At 41.7% G+C, this 23,552-nt stretch overlaps 1 protein-coding gene across 6 annotated transcripts; it reads right to left on the reverse strand.

Annotated features, from left to right (window-relative positions):
• Window positions 1-8,661: 8,661 nt before the first annotated feature.
• Window positions 8,662-23,299, reverse strand: trim46b (tripartite motif containing 46b). 6 transcript variants are annotated; one of them, XM_039820421.1, is made up of 12 exons: window positions 22,932-23,296; window positions 19,668-19,929; window positions 19,274-19,463; window positions 18,530-18,728; window positions 17,989-18,135; window positions 17,317-17,412; window positions 15,902-16,155; window positions 14,194-14,315; window positions 13,583-13,921; window positions 11,373-11,602; window positions 11,022-11,089; window positions 8,662-10,089 (listed from the first exon to the last, which is right to left on the reverse strand). In XM_039820421.1, the coding sequence occupies exons 1-12, from the start codon at window positions 23,022-23,024 to the stop codon at window positions 9,663-9,665; spliced, it is 2,427 nt and encodes an 808-aa protein (XP_039676355.1). In that variant the 5' UTR covers window positions 23,025-23,296; the 3' UTR covers window positions 8,662-9,662. The 6 variants fall into 6 exon arrangements, 4 of the variants coding, with proteins under 4 accessions (XP_039676355.1, XP_039676356.1, XP_039676358.1 ...); XM_039820422.1 differs by lacking the exon at window positions 22,932-23,296 and adding an exon at window positions 22,045-22,720; XM_039820424.1 differs by lacking the exon at window positions 22,932-23,296 and adding an exon at window positions 21,802-22,031.
• Window positions 23,300-23,552: the final 253 nt, after the last annotated feature.

Raw genomic sequence — 23,552 nt, forward strand, 5'->3', positions numbered from 1 at the left:
CGATACCCCAAGCACGGAGAGGAGAGGTGAGCCTGTGTCAAACCACCTGAAATCTTTAAAGCTCAGATTTTGCTATGAAATTTTGGTCTGGAAAAAAATAAAATCGACTGAACCTGGCAGCTAAATGCCAGACAAATCAGAAAAATATGTGGAGGGGTTTAAGTGACAAGGCAATCTTTCAAAACTCCTAGACCATGTCAAAATTTCTTTGAACTGATGGAAAGTCAAAATGAAATCCCATGATTTTCTAGTTGGAAAATTTGAAGAAACTGGGTCAAGTCCAATTCAAGTCAAGCGACACAAGTCTGTGTCATATCTCACCTCTTGTCAAACAAGTCTCAACCTAAGAATATTTCTTTCTTGAACTGAGAAAGGAGAAAAGTGTTTAAAGCCTTTATTTTGTCGGGCATAATTGTTTAAACGACCTGTTTTAACTTCACATGGTCTTCAAAAACAGACAACTAATGTGGCAGGCTCCACATCTAATGCATGAGTATAGGTTTTGTGTGTGCATGTATTTCGTGCCTATGTATCTAATGAATAATAACAACTGAGTGTAACATTTTTATTTCCCCAATGAGGGATTAATAATGTAGACAATACACCAGAAGTAAAGAGTATTATATTGCAAGAGAAAACAGCTATCACAATTATATTAACTATCAATATCATGAAAAAGTTCTCTGAATGCTGAACATGAGAATAACGCAGCATTTGAAGATTTTCCTTGAAAGCTGTGTTACGTAAAAGTGCCTTTCTACATAGTTGAGAATGCATATGCCTAATATTAGTCTATTCATAGTCTATATCCACCACCTTCCACTCCGGGATTGCTCCCTTGCCGCTGGAAATTCCGCCATATGTCCTTCTTTTCGGCTAGATGTCCGTTACCTTATGCTTTCTTTGTGTTGGAATTTTAAACTCCGGTCATTTTTTGAGGACTATTGTTGACAGCTCATCAGATCTCTGCAGGGTAAATCGAGACAGCTAGCAAGACTATCTGCACAACTAAAACTATTGGTTTAAAGCCATGACAATAAACCAGAGCACGTTCCTCTCCCATCCCGGAATGCTGTGTGGACTAGCCAGACCCTCCCCCGCAGCTATGTTGAGGAAGGTCTGGCAATACGAGACTAGTCTATTCATTATTAAATACGCCCGTCTTGCATTATTGTGCAGGATGGTAAAGGTACTTTATTGTCACATACAGGTAGCGAAATTCATTCTCTGCATTTAACCCATCCCTCAAGGGAGCAGTGGGCAGCCAATCACAGCGCCCAGGGACCAACTCCAGATCTGAGCCGGTGCCTTGATCAAGGTGTTTTTGATGGTGGGGGAAACCGGAGCACCCGGAGGAAACCCACGCAAACATCGGGAGAACATGCAAACTCCACACAGAAAGGCCTGGAATGACCTGGATTTGAACCCAGAACCTTCTTGCTGTGAGGCCACAGTACTAACCATTGGGCCACCAAGCATGATGTGTAGCTATGCCAGGTCTGCCTGCCGCTGTCTGCTTTAAGACAACAAAACTTAAGACTTGATTGTCTTTGCTTGTCTCAAGTCAAGTCTGAAATAAATCAAGTCCAAGTGTCGATTTTTGTGACATAAAGGGATGCTTTGCCGATTTCAATCCAGCTCTGTGTAATCTTTATGTAGGCAGTGTGTTTAGATGAACAGTGTTTGGCTTTTCTCCGTGGCGCCCGTGCATGGTGGTGCAGAGCTCTGCTGAGATCTGCAAGATTACGTACAACGAGGATTTCGGCAGACCTCCGTGACGCGCTTTGCGTCATCCGGTGGATCTTGTCACACCTCCACTGCTCTGCCAGGAGATCCGTGCACTGCTGACACTTAGGGAAGCCAAACATTGTTTATCTAAACACACTGCCATGGCACAAAGCTGGATTTAAATCCGCAAAATATCTCTAAAGGCCGTTTTACAGTTGTAAAACGGCCTTTAGTAAAACGGAGGCTCCACGCAGAGCTCTCGCCGTAGCCTACATAAGTGGCCTGATGTTAATACTTGTGCGCTGGTGTGTGCGTTGAGCCGGCATGTGTGTGTGTGGGGAGTGGGTGATACAGCAAGGGAGAAGTGGGAGAGTGACGGCAATTAGCTTTGGAGCAAGTACCGACTCTAGAGGCATAGTAAAACACAGTGTCTCCCCTGTTTTTTCTGACCAAGGTGGGAAATCTGTAGCAGGAAAAGTTAATCCTCTCCTTGATTTCACGTTGTTTATGGAGAAGGAGAACCAGGAAATGAGCTGGGGGAAATGCAACGCTACCAAGCCACAGCCGAGCGACGTGCGCCGGCGCGACTGGCACCGCTGCGACGTGTAGTTACATTTTTCGAGAGGTGCGTGTCAGACTACAGCGTAGGGTCCGGCGTAGACGCAGAAGGGTCTGCGCGGCTACGCCGTCGATTTTACGCACGACTATAAAATGGCCTTAAGTCTGACAGTCTCATGTCGCAAGCTTTGTGATAGCCCAACAAGTTGTTCATTCTCCCAATCAAGTGTTAGGTTTGTGTTGTCTCTTTTGAACGAGAGTAGTTCTTCTCAATACTCTGTTGTACTTCCAACTTAAAATGTCACCTGCCCCTCGCAGATTCCTTTTGTGCCCGGAAAGACCATATTGAGCGAAGTAGAGTTTGTGGGATGACTTTGCAGGAGGCTCCTCAGACAGGTGAGGTGACCACAAATCACAATAGATGCATCAGGGTGGAGAACCCCGTGATACCGCTCATCAGGGGTCCCAATTCAAAGCAGAGCTGCTAAAAGTTTTGACATTGATAAGCACACTGCTCATAAATATCCTTGAGCCAAGATCGTTTATGAACAGGGAGAGTCTGTTTGAAATAGCTGAGATAATAGTTGTGAGACCCCTGCGCTACTTAGGGCCTACTTCATGAAGTCTTGGGCTACTCAAGTGGGTGTAAGGTCAGAGTGTGGTCAAGTGTGACCACTCTGAACCATGTGAGAATAGCACTTGTCTTGCCCTCGGTGCTCCCAGTAAAGACACGCACCTGTTTCAGCTGCTGCTGTGACGGCCGCAGTGAAACAACAGAGGAATGCACACCCATCCCCTCTTCTCTCTCTCCACGCTCTCAATGCTGTCCTAATAAATCTCATCACACGGCCTGTGTTTGTCCCACTACTGCTTTGTTTGTTGACCTTTATAAGACGTCATTACTTATTATCTTCATGGGTTGTGTAATTCTGCCCCATAATACAACCCCCTCAACCACGTCCTCGGCCCACAATATGTGTGTGTGTCTGATCAAATGCTTCTTGTCAGTGTAACAGCCATTAACAATGAACAACGGGCATAAGCTTGATGATGTCTCCCTCCTCCCTCTATCTATCCTCTCCTCTCACCCTAGAACACAATGTCCTTTAGCATTGCCATTATTGACAGTGGAACTAATTGGCACATGGTTATGAAAGTTCCCCCTTGGCAATTTTAAATTGGACTGCACAATTTCCTTCAACATCTCATAGGCAAGTCTGCTCGCGGGACCTGGGGAGGTATTGATTATAAATGTATTAATGTGGGTCAGGGCTGTGTACTCAGCAAGGGGCGAATGATGTAGGGCTACATGTCTAGACTAGAACAAACTGACTTCATCTTGTGTTTACATAATGGATCGTAATGGGAGAAAGAGGGGAATTCTGTCCGGTAGTTTTATCTACTCACTACATCTTTTTCCTTTGGTAGATGTGTTGCACACAGGTGTTAGGGAGAAGTAGCTACTGTGAATCTGATTGCGAGCCGTATAGAGCTGTAAACTATCAGGAAGACAGCATATCTCTTGCCAGTACCACATTGATTTCAGGGCAGACATTGCAAACTTTATCGCCTCATTTCACTGATGTAATGAAGGGGCTCCGGAGAAACTGGGGCATACATTAGATAGCCAAACACGCCAAACTGAACATAAAGTCCCACACAAAAACTCATTTAGTCCAGTCGATGGATGCGAGCATCACTGCCCGCATACAACATATTGCCTTTAGTCTCTCATTATACAGACAATGTCCTTTCTTGCTCTACCAGATTAAGTCCGCCGTTCAGGGCTAAAGTCATGTTGCTTTGCATGATCAGAGAAATCACGTGGGTTCAGTCATTCAGGGACACATCAATATGCTATCAATTGATTCTACAGACTAATTACAAAAAAAGTGCAGTTTGCATTGAAACAATCCAAATTATTGTGCAGTATGTAATCAATAATCACCACTTGAAGGATGCAATTAAAGATCAGTTTTGGAGTTGAAATTACACAAATGCAATGTACATTTGTTGATGCCATTCGTGACTGTCATTGACTTTATGTTGGAAATGCAAAAGGTCAAGGATTATGGATTTGTGGTGGGCAGTGGGTAATACCGTAAAAGCTGATTGTGGCCGCCTCAGACAGGCGTGGCTGTCAGTGCTCGTAAATGAAGTTGATTGGGTTAGACTGCTGCTCTGTGGTCCTGTCTATCTCCTGCTCTGGATACGAGACCTATTGTCCCCCCGGCGGACCCTGCCATCGCTGCCCCGCTCGTTCAACCCAAAGTCTGCTTGACCTCTCAGAAATCTGACCCTGAGGCTCCCTGCTGCTCCCCCAGGCACCTGCCAACCTTTCACCTCTCCACTGGGGAGCATCTGGAAGGTGATGAGGCCAGGGTGGGGCTTTTGTGAAGTATTGATATGGTAACAGATAGGACTGTGGAGTTGTCAGACTTCAGAGAGATGGTCAGACTGTTTTTCTCTTTACACCGATCAAATACCAACTCCCCCTCCTCCGCCTCATATTCTGTGTACGTCTGTTGTTACACGTCTGTCTCTTTTTCTGTCTGTTGCTTTCTTTATTTCTGTCTATCCCGTCTGTCTTTTATTTCTTTCTTTAACTGTACACACAGATCATGCAGGCTATGATGTATGCACAGCTGGTCCTGACAGAGCCGTCCAGGAAACGTGTGGTTTACAGATCCCCTGTTGACATACTGAGTTGACTTGCCTTTCACTTTTCAGAGACCTGGAATTTTAACTGTGCAGGGGCTATTGAGGTCCGACTCAGCATGTTTGACCACGGTGGAAAACCACTCAAAATATGCTGCGTACGGACTGACAGACTGACACGCTGAATTGACATGTCATAGTACATAAAGCTCAATCAAAAATCATGGTTTCTAACCACACATGCAATGGTCCCACACCTGCCCACGCCATTTGTTACAAAGAATGTTGTATCATTAGTCTCGCTAAAATCCTATTCCACACCTTGGTTTTATAGAAACAATATAATCCTAGTTACAGGCAGAGTGTAAAGACATATAGTATATCTGAAGTTATGCCAGCCTTAAAGTTACACTTTAGGGCCAAAAGCTATGTAATATAGTTTGGTCCATTTCACACTTGTGATCCAAAAGACAGATTTTAATGGTTCAAACCTACTTTGGGTTCAGAATGAAATTGTTTATAAAGAATAGGATCCCCACATTTTAGACTGTACTTGAACCTGCAATAACAATGTTTTGGGCCACTTGGAGGGAAAACAACATCAACATATTATGACCTTATATGTTGATATGGCCAACCTGTTAGTTATCAGTTGCTTATTTACACATCCAGCAGTTACAGAGAGGCATTATCATTCGTTTGGAGTCGTGATTCTGGCTACCAGATGGATTTAAGTCCAATATTCACTCTCTTTTAGCTCTGTTTTTGTCTCTACCATCTCCTGAGGGAAATATCTAATATATCTTGCACTTTCATATCCGTTTGGTAAATACGAAGCTTTACAGCCAGCAGAAGGTTAGCTTAGCATAAAAACGGGAAACAGCCAGGAGCAGTGGAATAGTTTGGCACACAACTTGTACTTTTTACAAATTGTTAATGAACAAACATGAGAGTGGCATCAATCTTCTCATCTAACTCTTAGCAAGAAAGCAAATAAGTGTATTTCCTCAAACGTCGAACTATTCCTGTAATGTACTGTAGCGTTTGATGTCACAGGGCAATCTAATTGTCCAATTGTGCACTATATGCAGTTTGATGTATGCAATAAACTACACAAGCATTGCATATTATTCACTGCATCAATAAACAGAGAAAACAAAGTGCAGTACAGAATGTAATACAGGAGGATATGCCACTGGAGTGTAAATGTTAAACTGAATTAGCTCTGTGTCTTCTTGCAGTGCACTAGGTTACAGTATGTGACCATATGGGCTCTGTCTAGCATTACTGTCACCCTTCATTTATTATAGTGAGGGAAGATGGCCCCGCTATGCCCCTCAAATCCTCTTAGCCAACATTTAGCTGATTGATTTTTTTCCTTCTACCTCTATAGATTATCAATGTGATAAAAGCAGGAAGTTGTATATTGCTGTTTAGTCTCATGGGTGGATGGATGGACGAGAAAAAGAAATATAAATGTTTCTGCAGTGGCCACGTCTGGAAGAATAATGTCATGGCAATGTTATTAAATTTAGAGGCAGAGCAAACTGAGTAAAAGAAATGAATGACGCAAGTGTGATTCAATCCCTCCAGCAAATAACCTGTTACACATGGAGAGGAAGAAATTAAGAGTCGTCACCTCTTGTTCTTGTAATGTAGAGTTTTGTGCTTATGAAGATGAATATTTAATCTACTTCTTCAATCAAATAAAAAGTCCACAGCTATAACATGTAGGTAGCTGCTGTCAGAAAGTGATCTTGCAGCAGAAACACACACACACTGCCTACTTAATTTCTTCTGTAGGCCTCCTTCGCAGAGATCCTCGATAATGGTTTTGACTCAGCTAAATAGTTTTAAGCAGGTTCCCCATAAACAACGTATTCCACTTTAGGCTATAGAAACCACATAGCTGGTTCAACAAACAAATCAGGTCTTTTGAGCATGTGGTTTAGCTTCATGTTGTTTAATACAGTTGGGTTAGCGGATTCCAATAGACTCTGTCCTATGTGTTCGCCAGATGGCACCGCACACTGTCTTTCACAGATTGTGTATAGCTCTTAGATCCTTCATAAGTTCAGATGATTCCCTACCCCCATCCTCTCCCATTGAACTATACTAAATGATGATCATGGAGATTAGGTATTGGTAATTCCTGCCAGGTCTTTAAAAGAATGCCCATGCTGTGTGCTTAATACTCAGTGGAGGGATTATGCAGACCCCTACATGTGGTGTTGTGGCTGCATACCTCCAGTCAGACTAAACCCAATCTGTTACAGATTTGGACTAAAGAAGAGAGGTGCAGCAAGCACAAGGGGGTGGGTGGAGGGCTGTGCCGTGATGTATTCATGCTTTACAGTACATTCCACTTCTTCTATATCATGGGGGATCAGAGCTAAACCTCCCTTTGGAGGCAGTATTTTTATCTGTGTGTATTAGAACGTTAAAAAAGAACTTTGGCTTGTGTCAAGGCTGTGTGCTTCATAATTTCTTTTTCTCTATTCTCTTTTTTTTCTACATTTTTATTTTCCCTTTGTGGTTGAGGCAAACCCAAATCCCCCTACAGTTTCCCCTTGAATGTTGGTCCAATTAAACACACATGTGGATTTTCATATTGAAGCGCATAAAAAAGGTAAATGCCAGTGATTTACATTACATTTACATAAGGAATGCTAAGTACCTACACATGTGAGGTGTTAATAGCTCTATCATAAGCAGATGGTCATCACTATTCATTATTCTTAGCCAAGGTGTTTCATTGAGCAAAAATATCTTAGTCAGGCACAAGTCTGATTTCAATTTCAAATTGTCATTAGTCAATAAGTGCACTTAAAACTAAACTTATATACGTTATATTCGGTATGTCAGAGGCCATGTAGGACTAAAGGGCAAGTACTGTATTGTATGTTATTATGTGAACTTTTTTATTGCATTTGTGTAAACAATAAAGTTTGATTCATGGCAATTCATACACATAAACCCATGCATACATAAAAGAGATCATTTGGCAAGAAATGCTGTTCTGTAGAGTTTAAAACTTGGCATGAATTTAGTGTAGTTTTACTTTATGATGATTGTCAGATCGACCAACATGTGCAAAGGTTTGTGTGCTGCTATACGAGTAATTTATTATCATGGCTATCAGTAACAATCAGTCAAAGTGTGACAATGCATGTGGTTCTAGTTTTCTTTTTTTTTTAATCATCAATAATTTAAAATTCTCCCCCTTTTCTCAATATTATTGTCTCATAGCACTTTGTATATCATATAGCGTACCTTTCAAAAGAGTAAACTGGTAAAGCCAGAAACTGGTAATTGGAAACATAAAAACAAAAAGGCAGGTGATATCCATAAAATTAATACATTCATAAAAGTAAATCTGTAGGTTTTAGGAGGATTTTTGGAAAATGATGCCAATTTTTCCAGTTTCCAATTTTTAACAGCACATTTCAATACCTCTGTTTGCCAATATTTCATTAGCTATGGGTCCTATTATTCATCTTTTCAACTGAAAATATTCTGACCATTACAATTTCTGCGGTGTGTTAAAATGAGGTTGGGGCTATCTCTGGTGTTCTATGTCTTGCTGCACCCTAGTGGTGAAACAACAGTAAAGATTTCTCTCAGAGAAGCATAATTGAATGAATGGTTTTAAAACTGGATGGAGCAGAATTCGAATTGAACAATAACGACAACAAAAGGAAACAGAAAGTGATTTAGTAATTTAAACAATTTGCATTTATTTAGTGTTTATTTCTTTAATCCATTTTCTTTTGCAAATATTCTGCCAGCAGGTGAAGTTTACATGGATTTAATCTGCTAATTGTTTCATAAGAAGCACTGCTCATTAATTTACAATCAAGCAAGGTTTAAAAAAAATCTAAAGTATTGTTTGTGAAACAAAACATTTTTTTTACCGTCAGCTAATGAATCAATGCTGTTATCAGTCAAACCACACACGCACCCATGCGCAAAGAGAAGCAAACACACATACTATACATGCATACACACACACACACACACATCAGACTCATGTATTTGAAATACAAAACAGCAATGCACAAACAGAACCGCGGAAACTAGTGATTAGCTGTGCAGCAGAGGTATAATTGGAGCTTCTAATTACAGTACTGCCTCATTGTTCCACTCTATCTCTAATTTACCACATTTACATCCCAGAAAAACAATAACTTTGGTTGGGATCGTAATGGGCGAACGACAGTAAAGAAATCTGTCTGGTTAAACACAAGTTTAGTTATAGATGCAATAAAATAATTGAGGCCTTTTTTTCTCTCATAGTGTTCATATCTCTAAAATATAAGAGTTGCTAAGCTTTTAACATTAAGGACATGAAATAGCTGAGTAAAAGCTTCTACAGGAAGGACGACATTGTGTGCTGCTGTATCTACATTAGCTTTATAAATGCAATATAGCCTGGCTACAAGTGCAAGCATTAAAGATAGAATTACTTATTAAGTGCTGGATATACCAAACACTACTTAAGCTTTAACTCTTGCAAAACTGCACGTAACAAAAATGTAAGAAACTTAATTACATTGCATATCCGTTGCTATAGAAACATTTTCTTATACAAAGAAAATTAAATACAAAACAAAATCGCTGAGATGTCTAACTTTTCGCTCTAGCTGAGTAAATACTTCACAATTACCAATTACATTCCAAATTACCATATGAGCTTAGATCAGCCGTCAGTTGTTATTTCAATTAGAGACACGGGGTTGGATGGTTACCCTTCTGACCGGAGTCTGATCTGCATTGCGATTGGCTACCAGCTCCTGCAGCTGCAGAGCCCCGCCACCAATGAAACAGAACGCCGGGCACACGGGGCCAGAGCAATCCACATGACCTTCCCATAAAGGCCGCAGAGAGTGGGCATCATAGAAAGTGACACGACCCTTCTCAAAGTCAAGGCACACTCCGAGTCGGGGTGGCAGTGGGTAGGTGTGGCCTGTGGGTGAGGAGGGGCCGTTGGTGATGGGGTCTCGGATACCGTTCCCATGGCTACTGTGGTGGTGGTTGTGCTGGGGGAGGTAGATCTTACCCATCCCCATTGTGAGGAAGCAGAATGGTGGAGCAGAGTCCAGAGCATCCTCTGCTCCGCTGTCATGGCCGCTGTCTGGGTCGTAGCTGGAGAGAGAGAGCACAGTTTGAATAAATGATGATGTAAGCTTAGGATTGGTTGAATGCAGATTGTATTTCACTACATTGTACTGTACATTGTATATGACGAATAATAAAGTTTCTTCTTAAAAAAACAAACAATTATTATGGATGATCATAACCTGGAGGTCAGGCTCCCTTCCAAAGGGCCACAATATAAATCTGAGGGGTTGTGACAATATTTCCACTTCCTCATACCCATTCATTGCTATTCTTTTCCAGTCCACCAGATGCCCTCTGACTTTTTGTCTGTCCTATTCACCTCACTCCCTCATCCAGCCTCTCCCTACTGCCCTCCAATAGTCTCGCATTGCCAGACCTATCTCCACAGTCCTGTGGAGTAAGGTCTGGCTACACCACACATTCTGGGATAGGAAAAAAAAAAACTCTGTGGGTAGTTAGCATTTCTTTAAACCAATCACCATCATCTTAGGCAGCGCTAAGTTCTGGACACAGCTATGCTGGCTCTGCAAAATGGTCTCGGGAAGGAATTTGTTTTGGTGGAACATTTGCACCCGAAAAAGAAAACGCCACATACAATATTAAATGAAGTTAAATGTTCACACAAAACAGTGACGTGGGTGAGCTATTTAAATTAGCTGGATACATGGTCAAACGTAATTTGCTCTTACAGTGTATCGCCGGCATGGCTCACACACCGGATGTCAGGCTTTATCCTGGAAATGTACTTCTGTTGATCCAGAGTAGCCCTGCAATAACTCCTTTTCCTACAGTCACTTGACTTGGTACCTGCCTGTTTTTTAACCTTGTCCAAGCTTGTAGAGCTATCAAACAAATGTAGAAGAGTAAAAAGAAAAAAAGAGTATTTCTCCCTGAAATGTATGCAGAAATAGAAACACTGGAGTAAAGTATCTTTACTACTACTACGAGCTACTTACCGGGGACTGGCCATGTCTTGTGGAAGGTGAAACCACTCCTGCAGTTTGGATTCCAGACCAACTCCCACCTGTTCCAAAAAGAAAAAAAGAAGTCAATTTGTTATTAACTAAACATTTATCCTTCACCTGACCGATTGATCTAGGTCTCTACTTTCCTATTATACGTATATAATTATAATAAATATATATAATATATATTCAATGCATATTTACATGACACAAGCAGTAAATATTGCAAATATTAATCATTACCTTCCACATACTGCATTCCACATACTGGGCAGTATGCACTAATAGTATGTAGTATTCAGTACATAAAATATGTAGAATGTACAACTAGCATTTGCTTACCTTCACAAGGTAAGATCCAGGCTCCACTGAGCATGCCCAGTAGTGCCGTCCCTGTGTAATAGCCACATCCCCCACCAAAAGGTCTGAGGTCAAGTGACAGGAAGTGAGGGCGTGGTCAGCGGCCTGCAGCAGGGAGAGACCAGGGACGCTGCGAGCACAGCGCTGCTCTTTACTGACCACCAGCCGGTCGGCATGAAGACCCCAGCGAGAGTCCAGGTAGAAGTTGAGCACTGAGAGGAGACGGGGAGAGAGGACATGGCAGAGAAAAGGAAAGGGAGGGGAAAACAGAGAGGGGAGAAGAAGTAGACATGAGGGGAGAGGGAGGACAAAGAGACAAGTGCATTCAGTATATATATAGGGGTACATATAGGGGTTTTAGTAGCAGCAGGAGAAGTTTGGGAGGCGACAGAGGGATAGTGGTAAACATTTACAGTCAGAAAGCAGCAAGGAGAAGAAAAATTAGGAGAATACGAAGCAGTTGAGAGGAGAAACTAGGGGGAGAGGAACAGAGAGCAGGCATGCACCTCCTCCCAGCAGCACTGGACACTCATCTATAAATTGATGACTCAGGGAGTACAATACAAAAGGTATCACAAAAATGCTGTGGCTGTGGGGAGTGCAGATTTTTCCACAATTTACAGAGGGAACATACACAATAGCAAGAAGGAAAAACTGCCTACAGGGACACAAGGAATTCACCAATCACTCAACTCGACCATTTAAAAGCCCTGGATCTGAATCCGATCCATGTTGTTAAGCCTCACGTCTTAACAAACTGCAAACCTCATCAGCGCTCAGACAGATCTCGTTTTAGGAGGTAGAGTGGGTGGCAGAGGGGTGAGTGGATGTCTAGATGGGGGTGGAAGAACAGAGGATGCTTGGGATGACCACAAAGAGAAAGAGGAGATGAGTATGGGGGTACAGAGAGGTGGTCAAGAGATATGAATGTACTTCTTACGTTTCGTAGGAGGCATGATGGTTAGCAGCGTGGAAGGAACACAGAAGGAGATGACAAGTACAAAGCTGTGAAATGGAAATAATACACGAGAGAAAGATGAAGTAAGAAAGTGAGGATGTGATAAAAGTGGTGGAGAAAAATTGGAGAAAAAAAGAAGAAGATGGGAATGGGCAGATAAGAAAGAGAATGCATTATTAACTGCTCATCATGGTAACCATCCCATATGCTTTTTAAATAATAGTAGGTGTGAAGAGATGAATGGCTCCTTGGTGACAGCGACTACAGCTTGCTGTGTGGATATAATGAGATTTTTTTTGTAGCTGTCATACACTTGTCACTGGTTTAAATGGCATTAAGTCATTAACCAAAAATAGTAAGCTGACTTGCATAGTTGGGTAAAAGATAGACTAAAATAAATGTATAAAAGAGACCCATTTGGGACACTTTATGCAGGTGGGCGATGATCCTTCTGACTTCCTCTTCTTCAACACAGAGCAAGCTAAAGTATAATCCCAGTTTACTGCTAGGTCTTATTTTAACAGTGTTGGCCTTCTTTCCTCTTCGTAAAAATAATATTGTAATCACAAATTTAATTGCTGAGATCTGGGAATGCACTGGCATTGCTAAAAAGAAGTCCAAGGAGGCGAGAAACAATCATACATGTTTTAAATAATACCCACAGGTTTGCCAAACTTGTTTGGAAGGAGTCAAACTGTAAAAGTGATTACCCAAATTGTCTATTGTAATCGTCCATTGCATTTTACAGACCAACTTTGACAACCTTTTTACAGTCGACAGTCTGATCTAAATGCATTTAGCCATATAATGTGCACAGGAGAGGCACGCTGTGGGATTGTCAACTGTTTCAATCCATGCAGACAAAAATTATTTGATGCCTCAGATGTCCAATTGTACTGTGATGTTAACTGTTGTACTGTGATTGACGATTACTTGTTATGAGTTACCTCATGTTCATCCACCACGGTTTGCCTCCAGATGGAGAATGTTTTGATGAGGGGATTTCTGTTGGGGTGCAATGATTGTGCATTTTTGTGATCACTGCCCTCATAAACCTCAGAAACTCTACAATCTTAGTTGATCAATTTTTTTTTTAAAGATCTCCCTAACTTTGTTATATTGCCCTCAAATTCCACAGTATCACTTATTGGGTGCAGTTTCCCTGTGGCAAAATCAAGATCTCTCTGTTTATCTGTTAATGAGGACGACCCAAAAGTTCTGTGTGCACTCTCACCTGGTGCTGGCGGGGTGTGCAGGTACACCTCCTCGCTATACTCCCCGTAGCCCGCCTTGTTGCAGCCTCTAACCCGTAGCACGTACACGCTGTCCATCTCCAACCTGTCAATCACAGCGCTGGTCCCACTCACTTCATCCATTCGCTGCCAGCCCCAGCGGGCGGCGGACAGTCCTCCTCTGATCCCGCCTCGACCCGCTCCTCCTGGTACCACACCCCGACGGCGATACTCGACGGAGAAGTGCCAGGCGGGTGCAGAGTCTTGGGGCAGTCGCCAGCACAGGAAGAGCTGGTCATAGGCCAGGGTACGCTGGGTATCAATCACTGGAGCCAGCGGAGCTGTGACAAAAATGGTTTTAATGTAGGAGTTGTACTACCACCTTCACTTCTTGTAACATTCACTTACTATTTTTCATGGCATCTCTGGTTCATCAGTATAAGGGAGAAAAGAAAGTTATCAAAATGTGACTTTCTTCTTCTTCTTCTTCTCCTCCTTCCTTCTTTCCTTCCTTCCTTCCTTCCTTCCTTCCTTCCTTATCGTGTTCCCTTCCACTATCTCCAACCCCACCCTTTCCCTTCCTCCCTCTTTCTCCCATCACTCCCCTTCTCACCCTGGATGAAGTTCAACTCTGTCAGGAGTTTGAGTTCTTTGGAGACATCCAGCTGGAAGTGTCTGAAGGATGGATCAGCAGCCAGAGTGAAATGCTGAAGATTCTCAATTGCTTTGCTGAACCTGGTGCAGCAAAAAAAATACGAGGAAGAGTGTTTACATGATGCCTCTATCAAGATGGGTGGGAGGGTGAGACAGACTGACGAGGAGGGGGGAGTGTATGATAATCTTTCAAAAATAAGGCTAGTGTCATTCTATGTTTTTCTTATGCCAACAAATCCCATGAAAGGACAAAAACCAACAATGCGTGTGTAAATACTTGTGTCACTCAATCCCAAGCACACTAAATTCTATTAAATACAGTTTACACATATATTGTTTTATTTGTAAAAAATAGTAAAGTAATTCTCTCAGAGAGCTGGGCACTGTAGTTTTTAGCAAATTCAGCTGTGGACATTTGGTGCACTATTGAGTATTTATGAGAGTAGGACAATGTACAGTATGTGGGATTGACTCTAAACAAACTGCAGTGACTACATTCATTGTAATGAAGGAACATGTCACCCAGTGTGACAGTGTAGTTTTCTGGAAAACACTGGAGAGACAAATAAGATTATATATATATATATAGTAGGGTCAGTTCATTGCTGCTTTGGCTTTTTATCGGATGTGTTGACTACTATTTATTGAATAAGAAAAGACTATTTCTGTTATTTATTTGGGGGGGAACAATAGTCGCATCTTCTTTCACACACATCCACTTGCCTAGGGCTTATCAAGTCATCACTCTTGATATGAGTGCAGACAGAACAATAACAATAGTGAACGATAGTTCATGAACTATCAGGCCATCCTTTAGCAAAATGACAGAAAGTGAAGTATACTCCACCTTCTGTGCTGTACTAACAAATGCTGACTTTGGGCGAATGTGAACTGAACGTACTGTATTACTGCCTGATGAACGTTACTGTGAACTCGTTCATTCTGGTGTCTGTGAACGGCACGCTCTCTCAGTTTAACTTCGTTCAATAGGGTGCCAGAGTTCTATAGAGCCTTCCAGGCGAAAACCTGGCTAAAACACCCTGTAAACAGGCCTTAATATGTAGCGGGAAAAAAACACCCAATCTGGCAACACCAGCCACCAGCATCGCACCGCCGCATGCGTTGTCAAAACAAAAAGCAGCAAGGAGGCGACGAAGCAGCAAGGAGGCGTCATATGATCATTTAAACGAGTTTTATGACAAGGTCGGTGAGGATGCGAAAAATCTTACATTTCTGTGCAAACTTTGCCCGCCGCCTTTCAAAAAGAAAATCTGCACTTCAGTCACATCCACAGCAAACCTGAAACGGCACATTCAACTGATTGGATATGAAGATGAAATCTGATGCATAGTTTCACTGTTAAAACTGATAAAATAATTGCTGTCTGTGGTTCTATATGGGCTATGGTGATAATTTTGAAAAATAATAGCTCGCAGCAACATATGGAAAAAATAACATATGGAACTGTGAACTTATTTGAAAATTTTGAAGTATGAACTATGAACTGAACTAGTTCATTTTAAAATTTGTGAACTGAACTTTGAACTAGTTCATGTAGAAAGTGAACTTTCCCAACACTGAAAGGAACTAATAAAGCAAGACAGAACTGATCTGAGATCTGTTCAATCGAGTAAGAGAGCAATGCCAAAGATAAACAAATGGAAAACCTGTTATGAGTCTGGCGAGCAGCCTGCACAAAGCAGGGCTGGTCTGTTTCTTTCAGCAGCTCTTGGGTAAACGCCATGAGCCCTGCGTGTTCCATCAAGCCCCGTCTCTCCGCCACTTGAGCAGCCAACGCCTCGCCTCGTTTCTTCCGTGCCTCTTCCAGAGCCTGGGTGAGCGAAGCGTGGCGCTCGGCCAGAGCAGCCGTCAGATCCCTGATGCTCTGAGCCAGCTGCTCTCTGGCTGACACACCGTTTACCTGGTGATGAATAACACAGACGGACCAGTTCAAACATTTGGAAACACCCAGCTGATGCTAACCTTTAAGTTAGGTCGATACAGAAAGCCTTTTTAGGAAACCGTTTAACACAACATTATCAAAGTACACAAAAACAAATCAAAATAATAAAAACGAGCCTGTGTGTGCCTTTGCATGTGGCATATTCCAAACTAGTATGTTATAATGGACAGATTACTGCTGTGCACTCTGTAACATTAGGATACATAACAATGTATCAGCTGGTTTTTATTAATTTCTTTATCTGCATGGACTAAATCTTAAAAAATTTGACTTCATAAACACATTTATAACTACGCAATCATCTGTGATACAAAACACAACTTGTTTTGCATGGCTGCACCTAGTTACAAACATCATTATTAGTATATTCCCAATTAATACATTACTTACAACACACTATAATGTAGTTGTAAGCAGATATAAGGAAAGTGTCTTTATTATTGTATTGTTCAACAACTACGCTATAACTCCCTCCTCCTGTGAAGCATCAATTACTGGTGTACGAAGAGATAATGAATAACAATATAACATATAATAATTACATAACCAACAGTATGTCTGTATATTTCATATTAATAAGTATTTATTTCATATTTATCAAAATTTTACATTCTTACAGTCATTATTACTTATTTATAAATACTTCTTCACTCTTAAACAGTAATAAACAGTATTAAACACGCCTATAAATAGTGCATATGTAAAAACTGTTATGAATTATTAATTTCCTGTTTATTCGCCGGACTCCGGTTCACACAGGAGCACTTATACTACTTGTTGATAGATACAATAATAAAGACTTAAACAAATCTTTATATATGATTACAAATACATTATGGTGTGTTATAACCAATGTATGAGTTGTATACTGTATATATTCTGCCTATAAATGGTAATATGGGGATGTTTTAAATAATGTGTTACCAGTTTAACAATTGGGAGTGAGGTCACAAAGGAAAGTGTCAGCAAACACGAGTTAGATGTCCGTCAAAGAACCTGGTAATAAGAATCTACCGACATGAACCTTGACAGTTTAGACAGTGTTTAGCTGCTGACTGGGGTTAATTCCATGTTCAGCAACATTTTGTCAGTCAGCCCAAATGTTGCTGTATTAATCACCTCAGTCTGAGTGATGGAACTCTCCAGCTGGGTAATCTGGCCCAGAACTGTGTCCTGGTTGGACACAATGTGGTTCATCTCCTTCGTAATCTTCTCCTGTCAAATAAACAGCAAAAACCCAACATACAGACAACAAATACACAGCAGACAGCTTAATTGTTATACACAGCCGTACATTAACTCTGCAGCAGCCCATGTACTGTACTGCTCTATACTACTGGACGTTGCTTGTTTCTAATACGTTGAAAGATGCTTTTTAAAAAAAAAATTAATATTGCAACTGCATCAGTTCACTATGTAAAATACCATAATTATGTAGTAATGAAAGTAATACAATTTTAAATGTTAGCAAAGCAAATATCAAGCATGCATACTGTTGAGTAAACATAATTCCAAAATTGAGAGATCGTCCTTTACTAACCTAAAAGTATCATTTTAAATAATGTAAACACACAAAGCTTTTAATGATAAACATAAAGCAAATGTTTTCCCTTAAAATGTATGTAAAAAGTAAGTTTGAGAATAGAAGCCCTCACAGTATTCATGTGAAAAATATGTTCAATCTTACATGTTTATTTATATGTTAAAGTATTTTTTCAGAACTATACCATTCATTTAACCTTTCATTTTGCAGTACATTTAGAGAAAGCCAGTCCAGACTCAGAGTCGTACCTTCAGGGCTTGGTATGCGTGGGCCACTGGCAGGATTTTGTGTCCGGTGTGGATGCGGCGCAGTTTGCAGAGAGGACAAAGCAGCTGCTGACAGGACCTACAATAGAACTGTAGTTTCTCCTGGTCATGCTCCGGACAGGTCAGAACCTGAGGACAAGAGCCAAATTAAATCTAAATCTCTTTACCTGAAACACATTTTACCTCAAGGGAGACAGAGTAGATAATTATGAGGATGTGTGTATATTTATGAAACATCACAGTGCCACATTGCCAGTCCTCTGTTTAAGTCTTAATCCAACAGCAGTCAGAGGGGCCCGAATAACATAGGTATAAAGAAAATGTAAAGGTATTTTAATTTTAATTGAATAGAAATGTATACACACATATTTTTATTCCTGTTCGTTGTTTCATCTCTGTGGTTGCATGATCAGATAACAAAATCTGACTTTTGTGTTCAAGTCCCAAAATAAGATCTGTGTCATATTACCAGAGCTCGAAAAAAGGTTTACATACAAGGTAGCACTTTCTAACAATGTCTTACTTTTGGTCTGAAGTTGAGCGTAGGCTGGATATGTTCATGTTGTGCCCGTGGCGTCCCCCACGGGTGATACAGCTTGAAACACTCATTACAGAAATTGGTCCTGCAGTCAGCGCAGCCCTTGGTGGCCTCCAGAGCTTGAGGAGGCTTACAAAACTGACACATCACAGCCACACTGCCCAGACTCACTGTGTGTCTGTACCTGGTGGTGGTGCGGAGGGAGAGCAGCAAGTTAGTTTTATGGTTTGTTCCATTGTGATTAAATAACTTTGTATAAAGAGGGATCTGCCAACAAAGAAATACCAAATAAAAGAGTTAAAGTCAAACACATACAACAATTATAGACATGAGCAAAATTCAAATCAAAGAAAAATGAAAGGTTGCAAAAATGTATAAAATGAGAGGGCAAAAGGTCCACAGTGAGAGAGTAAGACAAACAGTATTGAATAGGTGATAAAGTGAACTAGTGACTATTGAAGCACACAGTTAGCCTTGGTAGCTACAGTATGTTGCAGTGCACGCTCTGCAGGATTCTTCAACAGCTCAGCTCCTGCTGAATAATTACAATCAGAATTGGACACGTTCCCCCTGTCTCGGTTTTTCATGCCCAAGTCTACTATTCGTGGACATTTGGCCCCAGACATCAAAAGCATTGAAGGACAATACCTGTGTGTGTGTGTGTGTGTGTGTGTGTGTGTGTGTGTGTGTGTGTGTGTGTGTGTGTGTGTGTGTGTGTGTGTTGACTACCTCTCGACTATACGCTCCAAGGTGAGGTTGCGCAGACAGTCAGCAAGCCCCCTCTCTCCCAGCTCCACATCTCGGCCGCAGGGGATACAGGGGAACATCATCACCACGGGTGGACCCTCCTTACGGCGTCGCCCTGGATATGTCCCATATCCTGGAGACCGGGGCATGGATGGCGAAGGCGGGTGGGGACCTCAAACCAAGAAGAAAAGACAGTTATAAGCAGAGGGAGACACAAAACGACATGAGAGGATCTATTTTCCCAACATAAATATTGCATATTGATTTTGGTCTGACAGTGAAATCAACGGAAGGCTTAGGTGTAATCCCATGGTTGGCATGTCAAAATGCAATCCAATGCACTCACATAAAAATCAAATTAAGAAGTATTCCAAACCTGCCCGCAGCACGCGGTCAATAGGTCGCTGCTCAGCTTTAGGTGTCGGCCTTCGGGCCTGACGGGGTGAGCGAGTGTTGGGTGTGGAGGCTGGGGAGTTTGGCTCTGGGGGAAGATCTGGAGGCGGGTAGCCGTTTGCCACTAAGACCTCCGAGGCACACATGAGGCAGACGCTGTGCTGGCATGGCAGGACGACGGGCTGTTTAACAATATCCTTACACACAGTGCAATGCAGCTCATGCTCCAGGCTCTTCATGTTAGACTGTCAGAGGCAAAGAAGTGAGTAGTTATGCACACAGAGAGGAACAAATGTCGCAATTTAAGCCTTTAAGGGGATTAAAGAATGTTTTTCAATACTAGTGCTGATTATTTTTATTTTCTGATACCAAAACACTACTTTTTCAATGCCTTACTATAAGAATTTTTTATTTAATTTTTTACAAAACCCTTTATATTTAACAAAAGGAGCAAACACTTTCAAATGTTGTCTAAGAAGGTGTATAAGAATGTAATTGCCTAAAATGATATGTGCAACATTTTGATTTGAATCAGAAACTAAAAGATACAAAAATATTTATATAATTAGGATAATGAATCTGTCCAGGCACCCAAAGTTTTCTATACTTGACAGTTTCCAATACTAAGTGCTATGCACACATTTAGGTCGGTACCACCGAGGAGGTTCTGCATCATGAGAGAGAGAGAGAGAGAGAGAGAGAGAGAGAGAGAGAGAGAGAGAGAGAGAGAGAGAGAGAGAGAGAGAGAGAGAGAGAGAGAGAGAGAGAGAGAGAGAGAGAGAGAGAGAGAGAGACATGGCAATGTGAAAAGCCCAGACGTGTGACATAGGGCATCATTCTTGTTAAATATGGATAAAGACCATCATTAATTATTCAACAACTGCACAGACTGCATCCCTTAATTTCGCAGGCCCTGCATATGAACATGAGCTATCAGCCAGTAGTCACATAATTCTTTTGTATCACATGAGATGGTCCAGCAGTTTTCCATATTTATGGCATATTTTTACTCAGCACTTCAGGAATGCATACTGATGGTACAATGAGGAACATGACATAATACACAGTGCAAAGACACAGTGCATTACACATGTAACATAAATTGTAAGTGTTGAGCGGGAATACATTTTACGTTTCAGGTCATTTAATCATTTTCACCACATAATACAGATTATTGTATTTGTTTCTTTGATTTTAGAGGAGTGCTACACAAGTATTCCTCTCTGCTGAACCAGCAGCTTCTCTGTAACCACAGTGGTCAGAGCTGGGGATAGTGTGGGGGGGGGGGGTGAAAAGCTGCACCTCTGGAGCAGCTAGCATGTCATAGTCTTGCTCAAGGACGAGGATTTGACAGAAAAGGACACACTGGCTGTTGCAGAAACCTGCACAGCCTTCACAGCTACAGTCAGTCTGCCTTATAAATAATGAGACGGTGGAAGGGACCTGTTCCTTTATCCATTTTGCTACACTGGTATGTGTGATAATTACTCAGTTTTGTGTTCAGTCAGCATTTGTTAGTACAGCACAGAAGGTGGAGTATACTTCACTTTCTGTCATTTTGCTTATTAATTTACAAGGATGGCCTGCTTTCTTTTGCTTCATGCATGCCCTTGACAAATAACTTTAACCTACAGCCCAAACTGTTGCAGGGCCAGCGCAGCGGCAGTGCATCTACATCACTGACATTGTGAATTAACTTCAAAATCAGGACAAGACAAACTGACTGACTGTGCTGCATAGGGGTTTGGGGATTTTGTCACTGTGATGAGATGAGATGCAGCATCGGGACAGTTCATCACATCACACCAGGAACCACTGTTAAAATCACTGATTCTGGGGGGGGTGGATGCAGCATCAGTAGGTAAAAGGGGCTCAGTAAATCCCTGCATGTCCCCATGATTTTAGGCAGGCTAAGAACTCACATGATGTTATACAGCTGGGTGAAATTCACACATGCAAGTTGATTGATGAAAGCGATATCTTCACAGTTTACATAGTCAAATAAAATAACACAGCTAGCCTACAGACACGTTTGCTAAATGAGCTGCAGCCTGGGAAAAAAACTACTAGACCCATACTGTTACATTGGATTAATTGGATTAATCAAAATAACCTACTTTCTCCCTCAGTCTGTCTCTCTGTGTCAATCTCCAATGTCAACTCCGGCCTGCCTTTCTCTCCTCCACTAGTAATTTGGCCTGTCGCAATTGCAGGCAATTGCAATTCCAGCAGGCTGTAAAAGCTACACCTCGACAGCCTGTGGGCCTGTTGTATCCATCTCAAATGGATCGTGCGCAATGCTAATGCTGAGCCCGGCGTGGTGAAGGCGTAAAACAGGCGATGCGACAGCGCATCCTTACCTTCACCTGGAATCTAGGCGCCATGGCAGTAGACTACGTGTATATTTCCAGCATCAAGAGAGCTTGAAAAGAGGGGAGGGGTTTGAGGCATTACATAGCGAGCAATGAGCCCCTCCGCGTCGGTAAGATGGGGTCTGGAGAAGAGGACTATGGTGGCTGATCCACAGCACCAAAAGAATCTGCACGGTATTTCCTGAACTGTTTATGTGCTGTAACCTGTGCACGAGTCACCAAACGTCAGTGCACCAGGGTCTATTGTAACCATCTCTGCAAATGACTAATGTGTTTTAACCCTATAACGACCGATTCTACAAGCAGCACCCACACACACTTTTTCCCCCCTGCCTCAGCAGCAGCCGAAGGTCCTGCATCCCGTCTCCATGGAAACGACCATCCCGTGAACCCCCCAAAAAATAAACATGTGATTTCAGTCTGCCCCCACACTGTTTTTTAATTTCATAATGTTTGAAATACCCTAATGTATAATCAAAGAAAGATCAGATTTTCTTCTATTTCTGACGAGGAATTTAGCTCTGAGTCTGGTGTACCGAGGCATTTTAGGACCTCCATAAAGGCTACGTGGGTTACGTGCATCAAGACAACACAAGGAAGGGTTTTCTACAGCAAGGATTGAGGATAGCTAATGCTATTTTTGCTATTTATTTCCCTTTATATCAACAGCTTTTAATGTGAGTGCAGAAAAAACATATGAAGGGCCATTTTACAGAAATGGTCCAGCACGGGAAAACATGGAGACGATCCCAAGCCGTTCATTCGGTTCTCCACTTAAAAATAATGTCTGTAGGCTATTCGAATAAGGTTTTTTTAATGACCCTAATTTGAAAATACATCTAGTGACAACACAAACACAGACATATAGTACTTACACTGATACGAACCAATGCTTCCATCGTTGATGTTGCTGTTTTTAAATCCATCTCTGCCATTTTCAGAAAATAGCTTCCTCCTGATTTCATCATCTAAATATAAATTGCGATGTATCTAGGCCATACACCCTATGGTACATATCAAAAACTATCCTTGATAGTAAAATATTTGCCGGTTTACCTTGGTGTAGCTATATTCTTCGTTTTTTATTTTTCAAGAGACACTCGATCTTGGCATTTTTACGCACGCAAAAAAACTGGAAAAACATCACCTTATAAATATAAAAAAAAAAAAAATCAAGACAGATGTCGAAATGTCTCGTTAATATCAATGTATCTCCACACTAACAGATGCCTGTGGCTTTATTCCTCACCCAGACATCCCTCCCCCCTCACCCTTCCCATCCCGCACCGGATGCCGGTGGAAGCTTGATGTCAAAGGAGGGGGAAGCGGCCTGAGTCCTCTATTATAAAACAAATGTGATTCTCTAATCAAATGGTGTTGTTTCCTCGAGGATGTAGACCAATATCTTCGACCGTTTACAGTAATCTATAGGCTGTGAAGACGATGAACGTTTTCAGGATCCCCAGATAATTAGGTAGCCCTGTAAAGCTAATGGT

The sequence above is a fragment of the Perca fluviatilis genome, chromosome 13 (assembly GCF_010015445.1).
Source record: "Perca fluviatilis chromosome 13, GENO_Pfluv_1.0, whole genome shotgun sequence".
Lineage (NCBI taxonomy): Eukaryota > Metazoa > Chordata > Actinopteri > Perciformes > Percidae > Perca > Perca fluviatilis.